General features: G+C 37.0%; 1 protein-coding gene across 3 annotated transcripts in view; it reads right to left on the bottom strand.

The window, feature by feature from the left end:
* Window positions 1-329: 329 nt before the first annotated feature.
* The window catches only part of EPAS1 (endothelial PAS domain protein 1), a 130807-nt gene continuing 115637 nt past the window's right edge, over window positions 330-15499 (bottom strand). For all 3 annotated transcript variants that reach the window (XM_083361568.1, XM_083361567.1, XM_083361566.1), the window contains 9 exons: window positions 14827-14974; window positions 14068-14276; window positions 13345-13532; window positions 12127-12237; window positions 11047-11534; window positions 9312-9435; window positions 9072-9195; window positions 7120-7305; window positions 330-5097 (listed from right to left, as the gene is read on the bottom strand). In XM_083361568.1, coding sequence (XP_083217694.1) covers window positions 4946-5097; window positions 7120-7305; window positions 9072-9195; window positions 9312-9435; window positions 11047-11534; window positions 12127-12237; window positions 13345-13532; window positions 14068-14276; window positions 14827-14974 — 1730 coding nt within the window. In that variant the 3' untranslated portion in view covers window positions 330-4945. The remainder of the gene's footprint in view (window positions 5098-7119; window positions 7306-9071; window positions 9196-9311; window positions 9436-11046; window positions 11535-12126; window positions 12238-13344; window positions 13533-14067; window positions 14277-14826; window positions 14975-15499) is intronic.

The raw sequence follows: 15499 nt of genomic DNA, 5'->3' as shown, positions 1-15499 counted from the left end.
AGAGCAGATCAAGGAATGTAAACAGTTATATGTTGTTTGTATGGGTGGTTGTATAATGGACAATTTCAGGCCACTTAAAAAAACATTATTCTATCCTAATGTAAAATTTATAAATTTTATAAAGAATTAAGCAAGACATAAAACAAATTCATTTTAGAGTTCTCTGAGTGTACTTTTTTGATTAGTTAGCAAGATGGCATTTTTTTGTCTATGCATTTAAAGATAATTGCAAACCTTAATTCCTATAAACAATTTAATAAATATTTGCACTTCATAAAGATACTTTCCACTGATGTTTGTTTTGCCAGAATCAAGAGTCACAAGAAATGGAAGGATCAGTAATTTTTAATAAGGTATCAGTGTCAAAATACATTTCTTTATTGAGTTAAAAGTTGCCATACAGATACAAGATTATCAGTAAGAAATTCAACAATAGAGAGAACATGAAATAATTATGACAATAGTTAGGGTTAATATTATAAGCATGGTCTCCCTCTCCCTCATTGTATTTTTAGTAAAGGGGTAGGGTAAACACTCGAATGCTGAAACTACAAATAAAAATAGCAATATATGAGTGCCATTCAGGCACACAGCTCATTATCACAAAGAGACCTGTTTTGCTGCAACCATAGGCTTCAAGCCACTTTAGCTCCAGAGATGTCACTGTAAATCAATGGATCATTTAAAGTGAACTATTTCAGATTAGCAGCTTAATATGGATATTTTTAATGTGTTTCTTCCAAAATTAAAACTTTATTATGATAACTGACCATCAGATCCAATCAAAATTCATATATGAGAGTCACATCAAGCAAATCAGATCTGCCGCTAAATGTATTCTAGTTGAAGCTGTAATCCATTGTGTGTGTGTGTGTGTGTGTGTGTACACACACACACACAATGCTTTAATGCTTCATAAGTCCTAATTTTTACATACAATATTCTGATAAAACACTCTTCTTGCAGATCTGAAATTATGCCACATTTTAATTAGTTGTGAAAGTATCATCACAGTCTTTCTTCACATGATATCCTCCTGATATAAAGTACAGTGGGTTCTGTATTCTTAACACTGCAATCAACACCAGAAAGCACCAAGCTGAAAAGGGTATATTATGATGGCTACCCTTTGGGAGATTCTTCCTGAAATTTGAATGGCTTTTAGGCAAATACTTGGAAATGTAAATTTATACATGTCTTTCCAAAATTATGCCTTTTCTTTTTTAGCAGGGCTTAGGTATATATTTAGGTATAGAGTTATATTTGATGGCTGGGTTTGTACTTCATGTGAACCTAGAGAGTATGCATTTGTTTTTAGGGGCATGGGCCATATTTTGTCTTTGGACAGCCTGCTTAATAACTTCTAATTTAGGTTGCTACTTTTAGATGAGATAAAGGATAGTCCTGTCATCAGTTCTGAAGAAGATTCAATTCTCAGGCTGAACAATTTCTGGAATTGGGAGAGTTCTATAACTCTTTATCCTTTGCTGTAAAGATTGCTTTGACTGGCCCCAATTTTCCTTCTGCCTTATATAATCTCACCTGAAGATGCTAATCATCAAGCGGCAGAATGTTAAGGCTAACATCTTGAGTGGAAGATGTGCTTCAGATCTTTCTTTCTTTCACAAGCTCTTGCCCTTGGTACAATGTAGTGAGCTGCTGAGAAATAATGAAAATCCTAACTTGGGGACCGAAATTACCTCCTGAGTATGAGTATTTCAAAATAGAGATTATGCCCTGGAACAAAAAGAACCAGGGCAAATTTACAGTATTTCTCAACCTTTTTTCCATTCATTATGGAAATGTTGAATCAATAGACAAAATTGTAATCATTTTTATAAAAACAAAGATCCCTGAGCAGACCTCATTCCTGAATACTTTCACTCTAAAATCTTCCTTCATGAGTTTACCTAGTTTGAAGAACTCTTTTCTGAAAATGCAAGCAAACTCTATTTACATCACATTTAATCTGTTTTCCCTTTTTCTATTAACTTAGCTTTCAGGGGTAGGCAACCCTGGCTCTTTTATGACTCGTGGACTTCAACTCCCAGAATTCCTGAGAATTCAATTCCTGGGAATTGAAGTCCACAAGTCATAAAAGAGCCAAGGTTGCCTACCCCTGGGCTAGATGGAGCATTGATTTTTGTCAAAACTGCAATGTAAGGCAGGCAGGCAACTGCTTGGGTTTACAAGGACTCCATTAATACCTTCAATGAAGAACATGCAAAGTTCTAGCAGAGTTTTATATTTCTCATGTATGGAAGAATGGGAGACATATTTGTAGCAACTATGGATTAAGTGCTTTAAAGCACGTCAGCAGTAAACCACAAATAAATATAGGCCTGAAACTCTCCTTTCCCCCTTCAAAAGGTAGTCAAGATAATAAATAGGATTTTGAGGAAAGCTTGGCTACATCTTAAAACCTACTGTCTTCACTGAGCCTTAAACACTAACACATTTGTCTGTATGAGGACAATGAGCATGAGGAGGAATATAGTAAAACTGTTTTAATTTCTAAGAGTGGAAATTAATGCCATCTAAGTACACTTCCACCTATACAACAGGGGTTTTTTTTCCTCTGATTTTTCCCCTAGGTACCCCTTAGTTCTCAACCCTTCCAACAATCTGCTCTGGAGTGTTCCCCCATAATGCCATTCTCCAATGAAACCAGTTTCACTCTAAGAGAAGTCTCTGTTTTTAAAAATTTCAATTGGTGCTAATTTGCACCGAATAATCATTTAAGCAGGTGAGACTTCAGCATCAGGTAACATTATTACATTTCCTGATTCTCTGACTCTACCTTGGCCTTCTAAAACTTGTTCTAAAATTCAGAGATAAGGGTGTGCAATTGTTTATGTGCCAAGCATCACACTGAACCTTGGGCAAGCTGGCAGCAGCTCTCCAATATGAAGTCATTTCATTTACATCTAAATAGAATTCAAATTAAAATAATAAACACAACTTATCTCTTCTTGCGCATTTAACAACTTTACTTTGTCTTATTAAATATTGCAATTTGGTATTAACTTTCGGAGGTCTCTAAGGGTTGGGTCCAAAGCTTTTGGGGCCAGATAAGACCTTAGGGCCTCAGGTTGTGCACATCTGTTCTATGGTTTTAATAAATACCTTTAAATCAGCTACGTTCCTTGAGCTTATGTTTTTACTGAATTGAATATACAGCTGTTCCTGTTTACCCAGTAGAAGCAAACAGGACTACATGGAATGAAATGGACTCCTTCTATTTAAATAAATTCCTGAGCGCCAACATGTTTTCTTATAGTGTTTCTGAAAGTTCAGAATGGTCTTTTGAAAACCTACTAAAATATTATTTGCATGGAAAGGCTATCAACATTAAGGTATACTAAAAAAAAGTGACCAAAATCTCAATTACACCAGTCTAGAACACTTTATATAGCATAGTAAGCAAGCAAGCAAATGTATTTATTTCTCAATACAAATTGGTAGTGTGAAGGATGTGGCTAGTTAGCCGAGAGGAAAAAACAGAAGCCTAAACAGCAACATCCAATTTAACTGGCAATTAGCAGTGTTAATGATAATCTTTAGACAATTCCTGTCATGGCATAACAACATGATGGAACTGGAGAAAAGGATCCCAAATAAGCATTCATAATTCTACTTCTATCTTAAAAGGTAGTACAAAATACTGGTATGTGATAAATATTTAACCCAGGCAAAAGTATCAAATCAGCATGGTGGTTGGGTTAATACATTAGGGAATTGAAACATATTCAATAATAGAGGTGATCAATATTGTTTATGACTATCCCCAATTCTCTTTTAAATTCTTGACTTAATTGGACAGATTCTGCAGAGTTAATTCTGATCTAAATGAGACAGAATGCAATAGTTCCATTGTTTTGGATTCTTTTCCAAAACACATGCTTAAAAGTTAAAAAAACCTTCAACTTTCCCATCTATTTTAATTTAGGAAAACATTGAATTGTGGGAATTCTCTTAAGATCAGGTGAGGAAGGCACTTTCATATTGTTTAAATCCATGGCAGGGATTGGCCAGATAGCTTTGGCTCTTTAATACACAACAGGAAAAAGCATCCATCTTTAAAGCTAAGTCAGGATAAGCTCTGAAGCCAAGCCTCCATGCTGCATGACCTGTGAGTGCACTTTAAGATAATTAGCAGTGTTACAGAGGAAGCAGGAACGAAATGATCCATTTTCACATTTGCTTCATTTTCTGTCCTTGATATGCATAGCCTTTGCATACTATTGCAAACCATTGTTTGCATTACCTGAACATTCAGTTTTAAATGAGGACACTGACCCAAACGTTAAATTAGACTACAATTTGTTATTTTCACAGAAATTAGGCAACACAGCAGCTAACTCTTAGAATTAACACAGATTTATGTCTTCTTTTTGTATTTGTAAAAAGATTGAAGCGTGCATTCTTTTGCCCACTAGAAAATTTAAGAAACAGTTTGGGAATGGCCATACAGGTCCTCTGTTTGAATAAGGCAGTTCTGACTACCGTCAGGGAAAAAATATTCCATTTAATCTTTGGCAAAAAAAATGACACAGTTGCAATAAATTGAGCCAAAGTTTTGCATACAGGCAATAGCACACGCAAAGCCTTCTTTTTTTAGTTAGCATGAATATTAAGGAAATTTCAGAACATATAAATTACACACAGCAAAGGGGAATAATATAATATAAATTTTCTAAGGAACACTTTATTGGAATAAAAGGAAAAAATACAGTAGATGCATACTTCTTTTAAAGCAAATAAGAAAGTGAGTTAACTTTTCAGAAAGGCCACTATTTGGTAAAGTGGACAAGTTCAACAGGTAAGTAAAATCTTGTAAAAATGTAAATTGGTATTAGAAATTGTCTACTTGCAAAAATATATTTTAAAACTGTAGTTGCTTGGAACAGAATCAGCCCCGGGGGTGGGGGGCACTCAGATTTGCTCAAGTGGCTTGGTCAAGAGCTTGAAGCAAGTCACCACCCTGCAGAAGTGTCGAACTGCCCATCACCGGGACGTTAACCTCACAGTCATATCGGGTCAATTCTGGCAACAAATAAGGTTCAAAAGAAGGCCCGAGCAGACGACTTGCAACTCCTGAGGGGCAAAACAAATAAAAATAAAAAATACAGAATATATATTTCATCCCCAAAGGGTCTTAGCAGCAGGGTTGAACTTAAAAAAATGTCACATTAGTACAATAGAAGTGTATAAAAAGGCTATTAAAAACTATAAAAATATTAAAACCCAAGCAAGAAACAAAAACACATTTCCACCTCCAAAGGTGAAGTGATATTCTTATAGCTAATTAAATAGGAATTAAAGGACATAATAAATGAGCAAAGACGTCAGAGGCACAAAGTTAAAATTATTGTAAAAGTTAGAACTATTAAGGGTCTGGAAACTGCTTTTAGACTCAAATGTTAAGTAAATAGTTTACTACCTATTCTAGTATTTCTCTAGTTAATATTAGGCTCACTGTCTATGGAGATTCTCATTCATCCAGGTCATGTATTCCTAAAGTTGCTTTTTCAAAATGCAGCTGAATGCTGGGAATGGAAGGATTTGACTGAATGGTGGGAATTCAGGAATATAAACTATCTATGCTTGAGCAGGTGGCTGCTCCAAGGGACCTCCAAGGTCCCTTTCAGCTCTATTCTATTCTATACAAAGAATATAAATACTTCCATTCCCACCATTCAGTCAGAACTGAAGAAGCTTCTTGGATGAGAAGTGAAACATCTTCAAGGAAAAAAAAACTCCAGCTGCCTTTTGAAAAAACAATTATTATCCTCCTTTTCCAATTTCTTAAAGATTTATTTATTCTTCTCCAGTTCTCTAGCACCTCTGTTTATTTACAAAACAATGCTGCTTTTGGCTCATATCAACCATCATATAGACCAGGGGTCTTCAAACTTGGCCCTATTATGACTTGTGGACTTCAACTCCCAAAATTCCTCAGCCAGCGTGCCTGGCTGAGGAATTCTGGGAGTTGAAGTCCACAAGTCATAAAAGAGCCAAGTTTGAAGATCCCTGATATAGACTTTCCTACAGTCAGTTTATTAAGTAAGAAGGATTAATTAAAATAAAAAAGACAGCCTGGTCTAGTAGTTAGCACTTAGCACTTAGACTTATTTACCGCTTCTTAGTGCTTTACAGCCCTCTCTAAGGGGTTAATAGAATCAGCATATTGCCCCCAACAGTCTGGGTCCTCATTTTACTGACCTCGGAAGGATGGAAGGCTGAGTCAACCTTGAGCTGCTGAGAATCGAACTGCCAAATTGCTGGCAGCCGAATTAGCCTGATGTAATGTATTATAACCATTGGGCCACCAGGCTAGTAAGCAAGAGACTATGAGCTCAAGTCTCCCCTTAGCCATGAGAACCAGCTGAGTAATCTTGGGCCAATCATTCTCAGCCCAACTCACCTCACAAGACTGTTGTGAGGAATAATAGGAGGAGGGTGGAGGATAAGATGAGTTTGTCGCCTCGAGTTATTTGTAAAAATAATAAATATAAATATTTATATAAATATAAATAAAAAATACAATAAATAGAATAGAATATTTATGGGAACTGGGAAGAAAAAAATATTCCAGAAGGTAGTAATGGCAAACCGCTTCCATATTTCTGCTAAAAGAAGTACCAGGTCCATGAGGACCTTAGCAACTGAGCTTTACTTATATGAGACTTTATGGAAAAAACTTCCACTCATTTGTTGAGCAGATTGATCACAGTTGTTGTTGTTGTTAGTTGCGAAGTCGTGTCCGACCCATCGCGACCCTATGGACAACATTCCTCCAGCCTTTCCTGTCCTCTACCATCTTCTGGAGTCCATTTAAGCTCACAGTACCTCCTCACTTTAGAGCAGGTATGTCAAACTCGCAAAGTTAAGTGGTGTCCCCATTTTTCCCCATTGCCGGCAATAGGGTGGGTGCGGTTTTGGTGTGACGCATCTGGCTTGTGGGCCGGCAATTTGACACATCTGCTTTAGAGGTTAGATCATTTTCAACATCTCACAGTATCTACTAAAGGAACTGATTTAAAGCACTCTTATCTTTATTAAAGGTAAAATTTTCATTATTGAATATAAACTTTCTACATTTAACATGACACTTACCTGACATCCTATGAGCTTGTGATACACTGAAGTCCTGATAAGGGGTTTTGTAAAAAGGCGGAGAGTACACAGCTTTGGAATTATTTGCAGAATTGCCAGAGGACAGTGGTAGCTCTTGCTTCTGTTGTTGCTGCATCACATGCACTGGCTGGCCTGGGCATCTTTGTAGGTTACCAAGAAACTTATCTATAATTACAAAGTTAAAAATTGGCTTTAAAAATGCTATTGGAAACAGAATGCTTCACATAGCCAAATTTATATTTTGCCTGGAAAAGTATTTGTGTGTAGTGAGGATGGTGGTACCATGTTTTTGTAAGGCAATTTCAGAAATGATGAATTATTTTCTATGGATACTTTCCAGATTGCAAACATTTGCAGAAAGAAATTAAGCAGCCACTAGAGCCAATTTAATGGTGAACATCAGTTCATATCTTAAGTTACAAAGATTTTTCAAGGTTAGGACTAGTTTGTGCATACATATAATAGGCAATAATGGAAGATGAAGCTATGTATAAACATGAATAGATATTAAAAATGAATTTATGCACTCAGTTTTCATTCATATATAATATAAAACTATTCTTACTCTTGCCAAAAGTCATTGAAAGATAGCTGAAAAACCTACAGGTATTTTGACAGTTGGGTATTGACTCTGTGAATGTGTGATAGTGAAAAGTAGGTAGGACATAAGGGCTTTGGATTTATTATTATTATTATTATTATGACTGACATGTCTCTTCTGATACTAGAGGAGATAAATAGCTGATGTATAGCTAGTGGCCATTATGCATTTGTCTAAGCTTCTTTTTAAGACATTTAAATTATGAATCAACCTCATCTCTCATGGTGATCAACAATATATTTTAATCATCAACTGAACTTAATTACAGCAGCAAGACTTTTAGTAGGTCAATATTGGAAGAAGGAGGAACTCCCGACTATAGAAGAATGGACTCTAAAAGTTTCTGACCTGGTGGAAATGGCAAAGATTTTGGCTTATTTGAAAGATCATTCGCAACAACGTTATATTATGGAGTGGAAAAAGTGGATTGATTATATCCAGAACAAATATGGGACTAAAAAGTTTCACTTAGCATTTGAATAAGTTGGGTTTTTTTCTTTTTTTATGTGATATTAGTATTGCTTGTAGTCATTTCATATGAGCTAGAGTGCGATAGACTTAATAGTCTATTGTTGTTAGCATATGGTTGTTTATGATTGTTTTCTGCTTTTATACCTTGTATTTAGCTCTGGGAAGTCAGGGAGGGGGGAGAGGGGAAGGGGGGGAGGGTTAGGGAGGGCTAGGAAGGGGTGGGTGGAGGGAGGGGGGGAGGGATTGTTAAAGATAAAATGTATTGTAAAACTTTTCAATAAAAAAAACAATATATTTTAATCATGAGTTGTTTTCCCCCCCTTGTCCATCCAGAATTTCATACCATTTAGATTTGCTGAATGACTCCTGGATAGCTGGTTGGTTCTGAATTGTATGTTGTCATTTGACCTGCCTGTAGAGTTCTCAGAAGTATCTGAATGGCCATTGTGTGAAATGACACTAGATAAGATCATCCACTACGCTTATGCAGCAGAACTTTTACTTTTAAAAATCATAAAGCTCTTTTGCATATTTTTTAATATTTTGGTCACATCCACCAAAGAGTGACCTATCCCGCCATGTGTGTTTCCTTTCAGTCATATATAAACCCTGGTGGCACAGTGGTTAGAATGCAGTATTGCAGGCTAACTCTGCCTATAGCCAGGAATTTGATCCTGACCAGTTCAAGGTTGACTCAGCCTTCCATCCTTCTGAGATCAGTAAAATGAGGGCCAGATTGTTGGGGGGGGGGGCAATATGCTGACATTTGTAAACTGATCAGAGAGTGCTGTAAAGTATTATGGGGTGGTATATAAGTCTAAGTCCTATTGCTACATTACCAATTTATGAAAATTCTTACCATGAAGGACACTTGTGCTGAGTGACTTCTTTTCTGAAAGCAATGCACAGTTTTCACTTCTGAGAATTTTCATTCTTTTCAACATTAAGTGGGTTGGATTAAGGCCAGACATGTCATCTTGTGTCTATGGTAGGTAAGGTAAAACATGAAGACATAAGCTACTCAAAGAATGAAACTTGTACAGTCTTCTATTTAAAACCATGAAAGGCAAAATATAATGATTGGTCATAATAAATTTACCCTGTTCAGCTGTTGAAATGTTTGGTCCTCATAATTTAACTGCCGCTTCAACTTCAGACTGTTGGCAAGAGCTATTCGGGCTGGATTTATATCTATGCCACGCTGTCCAAAACTTTCCAGTGATCTATCAAAACAAACCATTATTTTTTATTAAGTTGAAATAAGCTTTATTTTAATGCAGAGAAATGTGACAAGTTGGTGTACAGAAATCTTTCCTTTTTCAGATCTGTTCCTAGACCAATGGTTGCAACAGAAGCTAGAAGAATATTTTTACTAAGACAAAGGTGGCTAGTAGTTGAGAACAGCTATGAGACACATAACTGGTAGAATGATAAACATTACTAAATACTAAACATTAAGAAGGTGTGTCAATGTTAATAAAAATTGAAACATTATTTCTGTAAAATCTGCTATCAGAAAGCTGAAATGGACAGAACAGAGTGAGCTGTGCAAATTGATAATAGCACTTTATTTAACTATTGCTCAACAATTGTTTTCTGCAGTTAGTTTCTATTGCCTAAGTACTGTTTACTCTCTGATGTGGGCAAATCACTAGCTTGCGCCACAGACATTCACTCATTGATACCTGAAGTCAACATTAGCAGTTTGTTTATCTCTAAAGTTAATAAATTGTGCAAAGATAAATGGTGGTCTGGGAGTTGCTTGAAAACCACCCCCTCATGGACAAAGCCAATCATATGGATCCCTTCCCTATTGGCTGTACCAACCATTTATTATTTTAATTATAATTTTATTGGTCAGATTTATATATTGTTCTTGGTCAGAAACTCCAGGCAACATACATAAAATTTCTTTCCATTTTTTTTCTACAAGAATATTGTGGAGGCTGGTTAAACTAAGAAAAAGTGACTAGCCCAAAGTAACCCACTACTATTGATAACTTAAGTCTCCTCAGGCCTTCTCCAACTCCTTAACCACTATCAAGGATACTCAGTTTCCTTGTGTCCTGAGTGCCTCATTCCAAAAGATGACAAGACATAGGTGGTTTTTGAATTCTTGCCCCTTAAGTTTCTCAGGTGCAACTAGAGCAGATTCCCTAAACAGTATTTAGTCTGTAAGGTTCCTGGGAGCCACAGAAGGGATGGTGGGAACAAGAAATACATTGTTTGTACTCCTCCCCCATATTTTGGTATGCTGAGGGGAAGAGCTTAACATTTCAGGTGGTTTGAAGATAGAAATGTATGCTAAGCTCCTCTGAAGCCAAGAGAGGACTTCAGGTGGATGGGTGTATAAACACTTTGGGGCTGGGTCTAATGAAAGAAGCAGAATCCTTGCTTAGGTGCAGTGATTAGAAAAAGCGCTTTACCCATACTCTGTGCAAATACTCTCACAGTATGTGAATACTTTTTAAATGTATTTTTTTTAAAATGAAGAGATATGATTATGTGCCATGAAGTCATTTGCAACTCCTAGCACGTAATCTTTTTATTTGTAGCTCTGATAACGTCTTTAAAAATAGGCATACAAAACCATGACCTTTCTCTGACCCTTTGACAAATGCTTTGGCTGGCAACTTTCTATTTTTATGGGATAACAAGCTTTGCGCTGATGTTTCTGTTTTGAAGTTGACAAATGTTGCACTTTCTATTTCTTCTTTTTGATTCAACCACTTGCCTCCACAAGCATGCACACATGTGGAAAATGAAAAATCTAGCTATTATTTTTAAACTGCTTTTGTTTATTATTTTCAAAATAATTTTCTGCGTTGAATTACCTTTTCTTATCTGTGCTTATGTTGGGCAAATGCAGTGACGGAGGGTCTGATGCAGAGCTTATTAAAGACTTATTGCCGATTCCTCTCCATTTTGTTGGCACGTACTGTAATGGTGGGTCAGGTGGCCACTGTGTATTTGGTCTCCCACCCATTGAAGACAGTGGAGTGTTGGCTTGTGCATAGTAGGGCAGCAAGAATGAGGATGATTGACTCCCATGGTTGAAGAATGCCAGTGGCAGAGTCCCTTGGCCTGCTGGCATGTTTTTGTCAGATATTGGCTGGCAATATTTCTCTAGGAGGAACTCGCTTTGGGAAGAAGGAGCAAGTGGTTGGAAAAGACTGTTCATGTTGCTTAAGCTGTGCTGAGGAAGCTGGACACTTTCACACAGAGGACGCTCCTCTTGACAGATAGGGCTCAGCTGGAAATCTTCTCCATCCATGGGAATATAAGGAGCCAAAGTTTCAAGATCCAGTTCGTTAAAGTCACTCTGTCCAATGAAAAGATTAAAGGGGTGGGGCAATGAAGAAAAACAAATTTCCAATTTAAAACTAGAAAACTAGAGTCCCTCTCTTCTCTCCTGTCCCAGAACAATGTCTAAGGCACAATATGCCTTACTACATGTAGGATATGGCTTTGCAATTTTCCTTTTAAACCAAATTCCCCAGCCATCTAAATCAACGGTCTTCAAACTTGGCCCTTTTATGACTTGTGGCCTTCAACACCCAGAATTCCTTAGCCAGGCACGTTTTAGAGTACAATACTAGAACAATGACTGAGAATGATGGAAGTTGTAGTCCAGCACATCTTAAGCAGCCATTGCTTACTTAGCATCTGTCAAAAATGTTATATAAAGAGTCCCTTGCCTGACATTGCCAGATTGAAAAGCCCAATCTAGGGAAATGGAAATGATTTTTCCATTATATCTCTCACATTAATGCAGAACCCCTGCACTATATCTGCTTCCCATTCTAATGAATATGAGCAGTAGCTATTGACTCTTAAGTCTGCATATAAGGAACTAAAACAACATGCTCTTCTGAGTTTTGGCTTGACGCTAATTTATTCATGGTTTCTCTTACCTGTGAACTGCCTTGATTCTTGGCATCTGTGTCCATGGCAAAAAGCTTCTCAATCATCTCTATCTTCAGGTCTTCATCTAAAGAAGTGTAATAATCTCCTGGGCTACTTGGCTTTAGGATGAAATGAGAAAACAGACTATCAACAAGTACAAAAATGGCCATAAAGCAGTTAGCTTCATAGAATGAAACATTGGGAAGAAAAGACATGGCCAATATGGATAATTTCCTGAAACTGTTTCCTTTTCTTGGCATTGCTGTGTGCCTCATCTAAAAATATTTCAAGTGGTGTCCCAGTAGTCAGGACCGTATTTAGGAGACACAGGAGATGCAGGATCAGGGGAAAAAAAAACCTCTTTCAGCAGTAACAGCCTATTGCTGGAAAAAGGATGAGCACTGGGTCATAATCCAAGAAGCCAGGTCTATATTAAAGAAGTTGAAAAAAAAAATCAGGAAATGATGGCTATATTTGTTTTCCTGCTAGCCAACATTTGTGAAATTCAGTGTGGTTACAGACGTATTTACATGTCACAAACCTGGCAGAAGTATTAAATCACAATATCTTTTGAACCAAGAGTAGGTCCAGGCTTTTTCTTGCTTCAAAGGAACTTATTGCTAGGTAAGTGTGTTTAGGGCTACAGTATAGTCCTGACATATAGAGCAATGATTAAAACAAAATATTAAAATATTAAGTCCCTTAACAACCACATCACGTAACAATGGAAATTCATGTCCCAACTGTAGTTGTAAGTCAAGGATTACTTGTTTCCCCCCAATTCTGACAATGGGTTCCTCATTCTTCTAGCACTGAACTCAATATTAACAAATAAGGCTATAGTCAAAATGAGACTATCGGAATAAAAGGATGGCATCGGGAAACCTCTAGGACCACTGAGTCACAAACAAACTTTATGAACAAATTGTTAAGAGTGCAATTCTCTTCAAACAATTCATTTAAGACTTGAATGTGCTGAATGATCAGGGAAAAAACTGAGTGTTTATTTTGTGGGTTAGAGGTAGCATATATATATAAACTAATAAACTAATCTCAGTCACCGTTAGCCTCTGATATTGGTTTTGGTTTCACTGGATAAAGGGAGTGGGAAGTAATTCCTTTTTTTTTACTATTTCTACTATAACTCCACTTAGTGCTGATTAAAGAAAAACCCACACTTCAAAGCTGGCAAGGCTGCCAGATGTCAATAAAAAGTTCTTTCTTACGGTGGAACAGCTGCTGTTGCTGCTTGCACTGGGGGTACTGCTTCCAGGTGCAACCTGAGGCAAGGTAAATGATGGTACACTCAGCTTTTCAGTCTGTGATGCCTGGTTCTTCCCTTCTGTAGCCCACTGAGTGTTTGGAGTCATTACAGCTTTGTTGTAGGTAGGGATTTCCTCAAAATTTTGCGTTCCTGAAATTGAGGCAAGCAAGGTCAGTTCATCCTTGGTACTAGCAATCCCAGGACTTTTTTTTTTTTTAAGAAAAAGAAAACAAGTTGGGAAATATGTTCAGATGGGGGAGCTTACTTTACTCCCCAAATAGCAAATAGTTAAATTTTAATTTAGTGGGAGATATTGAGCCTTATTCAATAGTCACTAATGCTTCTTTTATATGTTTGAAATCACTGTTATGTTAATAAATGGCTTTCTTTAATCAATCAATACTGATCAAACAATTAATCATACTTCCACTCTGCCAGAATCAAAATAACTCTTGGCTGCTTGTACTCTTATCTAATCAAGAATTAAACATTCACAGTTAGAGTAATAATCAATATGAAACATAATAATTATCTACCCACCCATCCACCCATCCATCCATCATCTATCACTGCATTTATATGATACTTTGTGGCAGATGCTATAATCTACTAGCTCTCTTGTGGTTAACTACTATACAAATACAAGATGATGTTCACCACTTATTCTTCCCAAAATATTACTAACCAAAGTCAAGAGAAATAATTGCATCGCCTGGTGTTGGTGCCAACTGGGCAAGTTCTTCTGGTTCTTCCTTCAGCTTAGTGAATAAGAAGTCACTCTTATCAGCCACTGGAATTCCATGGTCATATATAGAGTTCATGGCCATCATATGAGGCTTAAAAAGTGATTCTGTCTGATCCATGGAGAATACAATGTCGTTGTTCTCTATTTCACTAACAAGATAAAGTATTAGATATTTTATATTATGGAAGACAGTATTCATGTAAATACAAAGGATAACAATAAGAGTGTTAACCAAAGATCTGTGAACAACTAGATATTGTCAGCTTACAGTCATCTTTGTTGCTAACTGGGATTAATGGGAATAAATGCTCCAAGAGCATCTGCAGGGCCAGTTTCCCCACTCCATACTTGCCCTGTTATTTGAGGGATTTACATTCCACAGCTTTATAAAAAGTGTCTATGGGATTCTCAGTCATCCAGGCAACTGGACTTTGTTTTTTCCTTGAGGAAGACATTACGCTTTTCATCCAAGAAACTTCTTTAAGTTCAGTTCAGTTCAGTTCCCACCATTCAGTCAGAAGTGAAGAAGCTTCTTGGATGAGAAGTGAAATGTCTTCCTCAAAGAAAAACAAAGTCCAGTTGCCTTTTGAAATAGCATCTTTGAGACCTCCTACACAAACATCCAAAACTGCCCAGACTGTATTGCTTCTCCAACAATTCTCATTTAGCTAACATTCTTCAGGATTTCAACTGTCTTACCTTAGGACATAGTTAACACAAATTATGCACTGAGGCTGCAAGTTCCGAGTATTGTAGATGACTGTTCCTTGGGTCTCAAGCCAGACGTAGCCACCATGCTTGGCAAGCATGCGATACTGCCCTGTAACCACTTGACCTTTTCCACACACTGGAGATAGAAAAGGAGAGAGAAACATGAAGAGAAATTGCATGTCAATATCATTTTTTTCAGGATTATGGCACCTTTAAAAACATCAGAAATTTGTGGCATCACAGATCTATTAAAGTATTAATTCAAGACAATGTAAGGGCCCACTTCAGTTCTCCACCTTTGCAAGCTTCTTATTGACCTTTCTTTTCCATTGGTGCATCTTTTAAAAGAGGAGAAAACTCTGATGAGAGAAATCAGCCATCTCCATTACTCCCATTGGCATTTCAATTTCTATCTGGCAAAAACCAAGTCTTTTTGGATTTGTGTACTTCAGTGTGATCTCTGTGGCAGTTTCTCAGGGACCACAGAATTCATCTGATTCCCTCCTTGAGATTAGAGGCAGTTTCCAGCATTGGATTCCCTGGGTTGTCACTTTCCCTAGCCTTGAAGCTGGCTTAATTCTGATTTAGATGAGAATTTAGGCACTTAGTGGACTAGTAGAAGTATACTGTATTTCCCATAGTTACAACTAATGATAGGCTA

Source organism: Vipera ursinii (genome assembly GCF_947247035.1).
Source record: "Vipera ursinii genome assembly, chromosome: 1".
In the NCBI taxonomy this organism is placed as follows: domain Eukaryota; kingdom Metazoa; phylum Chordata; class Lepidosauria; order Squamata; family Viperidae; genus Vipera; species Vipera ursinii.
The sequence above is the reverse complement of the archived record's forward strand: the minus strand, read 5'-3'. Positions and strand labels throughout refer to the sequence as shown.